The sequence below is a fragment of the Micropterus dolomieu genome, unplaced genomic scaffold (genome assembly GCF_021292245.1).
Source record: "Micropterus dolomieu isolate WLL.071019.BEF.003 ecotype Adirondacks unplaced genomic scaffold, ASM2129224v1 contig_6097, whole genome shotgun sequence".
Taxonomy (NCBI): domain Eukaryota; kingdom Metazoa; phylum Chordata; class Actinopteri; order Centrarchiformes; family Centrarchidae; genus Micropterus; species Micropterus dolomieu.
In genome coordinates this window covers 1-2,663 of record NW_025735086.1, presented here as the reverse complement: position 1 = coordinate 2,663, position 2,663 = coordinate 1, and the positions used below count along the sequence as shown (strand labels likewise).

Genomic DNA, 2,663 nt, shown 5'->3' with positions numbered 1-2,663 from the left:
GACACATTCTGCCACTGTGTCTGAATGTGTCTTAGATGTACACATTAGCAGCTACTCTATATGATGTACATCTAAGACACATTCAGACACAGTGGCAGTGAATGGCTGGTGCGGCTGCTCTGCTTATTCCCAGATGAACTTCAGAGACAGGTCACCGAGTCTCTCCTGAAGGAGTTGATCCACTCTTTCACTCTGAGCAACAGTAAAGGTGTTCTTCCAGTCACCGATCTTACCTGTAATGACAAAACAACAAGAACTAGAGCTGATATCTGTTTACATGTTTCTGAACAAGAGCTGCAGTTATGTTACGTTACCTTTGCGCATGAAGTCTCCCTTCATCCTCTCTTGAGCCAGAAACTCGTAGTTTGCTTTTGAGTCTTTCTTCATGTTCTTGAATGTAGATTTTTCTTCAACTTGCTCAATGGCTGCTTCACTCAAGTTCTTCCCTAAGAAAATGCAGATCTTAGTAACTGCCGCCTTCAGGTCCTAAAAGAGAAGCAGAGGCCCAAAAGAGAGCAAGTCTAAACTCTGACAAAGAATTCATCATTATTAGGCTTTCATTTTTTAAGTGGCCCTTTTTAATTTATGGTATGAAGTGGCAAAGTGTCCCTTCCCTTCCTCACACCATTTTACTGTCCAAGCTACGTGAAAATACTGAATGACTGCAGGCAGAAAACACATCTTACCAAAACCATTTCCTCATAGGTCAGGAAGAGGATGTTGTACTCGTCTTTTTTGGAATGCCACTCCCTGATGTGGTCGAACCAGGATGATCCTACAACTGTATAAAGGTATAATGTATCCCTTAATGTTCTAAATTTATTTAAAATGAATCATCTGTTGAATAGATGTATCCCAATAACATCCAAATACAACCAGTACTGTACAAGAAAAGCTGAAGTTTGAGTTCTGCAGTTTTCACACCAGGGATGGATCGGTCCACCACTTTGGTACGGACCTTGACATCTATTGGATGGACTGCCATGAAATTTTGAAGACACTTAATATACTTATCCACCACATGGACTGACACAGAATTTGGTTCAGATGTCCATGGTGCCCAGGTGATATATCCTAATTATATATTTTGATGAACGTGGTGAACATTACACCTACTAAACATAAGAATGTTACTATTGACATGAGAGTTACCATTAGGGTTTAGCTCGTATATGGTGTTCAAGAGGTGTCAAACAAACCACATATTCAAAATGCTGTGTGACTATTAAAAACATAAGCCCTCCGCGCTCACGTCTGCCGGCGTCCAATTTACCCCAATTCACCTCCCGTCTCTCCTCTCCCTTTTTTTCCCTCAATAAACCTCTTTTGCAAACTGTCAAGCGTTGCGTTTGGGTCTGTTCTGTCCGAAACCTCAACAATAAGCACATTAAGATTTTAAATATTCAACTGTTCTCAATATTAATTTATTGATGAAATTTTCATGGTCAAATTCTCTGTATCTGCAGGTACTGTCAATACAAACACACAATACAGACTTTTTAACATAACATTAAAAATTATTTCAAATCTTTCTGTCAGTTCTTCATAATCAGATGGTTATCAGATCTGGTCATCATCATCCAGACTCTGAGGTAACTCACCGTTGCCTGTCAAATACTCCTCAAAAAAGTGCTCAAAGTTCTTCGGAGTCTCCAGGTCACCGCACACTTTACTGAAGTGGTAAAAGGAGACGATGTTGTCCTTTGGGTTTCGCATCACATAGACAATCTGACAAAATAACAAACAACAATCAACTCAATGATGAAACCAAAACATATTATCTCCACCATGTCAAACTTCATTCAAACAATTCACTATTTAATGATACCTTAATTTGTAGGCACACACAAAATATGGAAGGCCATTCCTCCCAGGAACAAAAGAAAGATTGCTAAATTGCTAAGTACAGCTGAAAAAATGTATCAATTATTGAATTGTTGATCGACAGAAAACATTTGAACGATTTTGATAACTGATTAATATCATATTTTAAAAATTCATTTCAGAAATGCCAAAAATCTAAAATTTCTTTCCCCTGACTTTCGTCAGAGTACGTCTTTGAGATTTAAACCGTTGGCTGAAGAAAGTTTAAGACATTATCTTCGACTCTGAGAAATTTTTATTTGCTTTTCTGACACTGACACAAAACTATTAATCCATTAATCTAGAAAATAATCAGCAGATTAATTAGTTGCAACCCTTCTCCAAATTGTGACTTATCGATTTATTATTTAGAACTTTCTCAATATATTTTTTAAATGTTTATTTTCCTGGCAGGATTGGGCTTCCATAAAACACTGACCTTAGCCTTCTTTTCCTTTAGTACCGGAGGCATGAGAACCGGGGTGAGGTGAGAGGAGAAGAGCCGTGGAGAGGGTCGTAAGGCGTAATCTTCTTGACCCTCTGTGTACTCCAGCCACGGCATCTGCTCCAAGTTGTTTGGATATTCGTTCAGACCCCCGTCTAATTCACAGATGGAGATGATGATCTGTTGAGTCCATATAGTTCCTGTGTAGGGACATATGTTTAGTTATGAGACCTCATACCTGATTTGTAAATATGTTACCAGCCAGGACAAAACTATAAAGGCAAATAATGTGATACGGAAGAGTTTGTCTCACTGACCTGACTTTGGATAAGTGACGAGAAATATATCGCTGTCT

At 38.6% G+C, this 2,663-nt stretch overlaps 1 protein-coding gene across 1 annotated transcript; it reads right to left on the bottom strand.

The window, feature by feature from the left end:
* Positions 1–95: 95 nt before the first annotated feature.
* Positions 96–2,659, bottom strand: LOC123964897 (amine sulfotransferase-like; the record flags this gene model as incomplete). Its single annotated transcript, XM_046041564.1, has 6 exons — positions 96–233; positions 315–486; positions 687–781; positions 1,602–1,728; positions 2,303–2,508; positions 2,626–2,659. Coding segments are annotated over 6 exons (744 nt in total), but the record flags the coding sequence as incomplete, so codon positions are not given.
* Between the last annotated feature and the right edge of the window lie 4 nt (positions 2,660–2,663).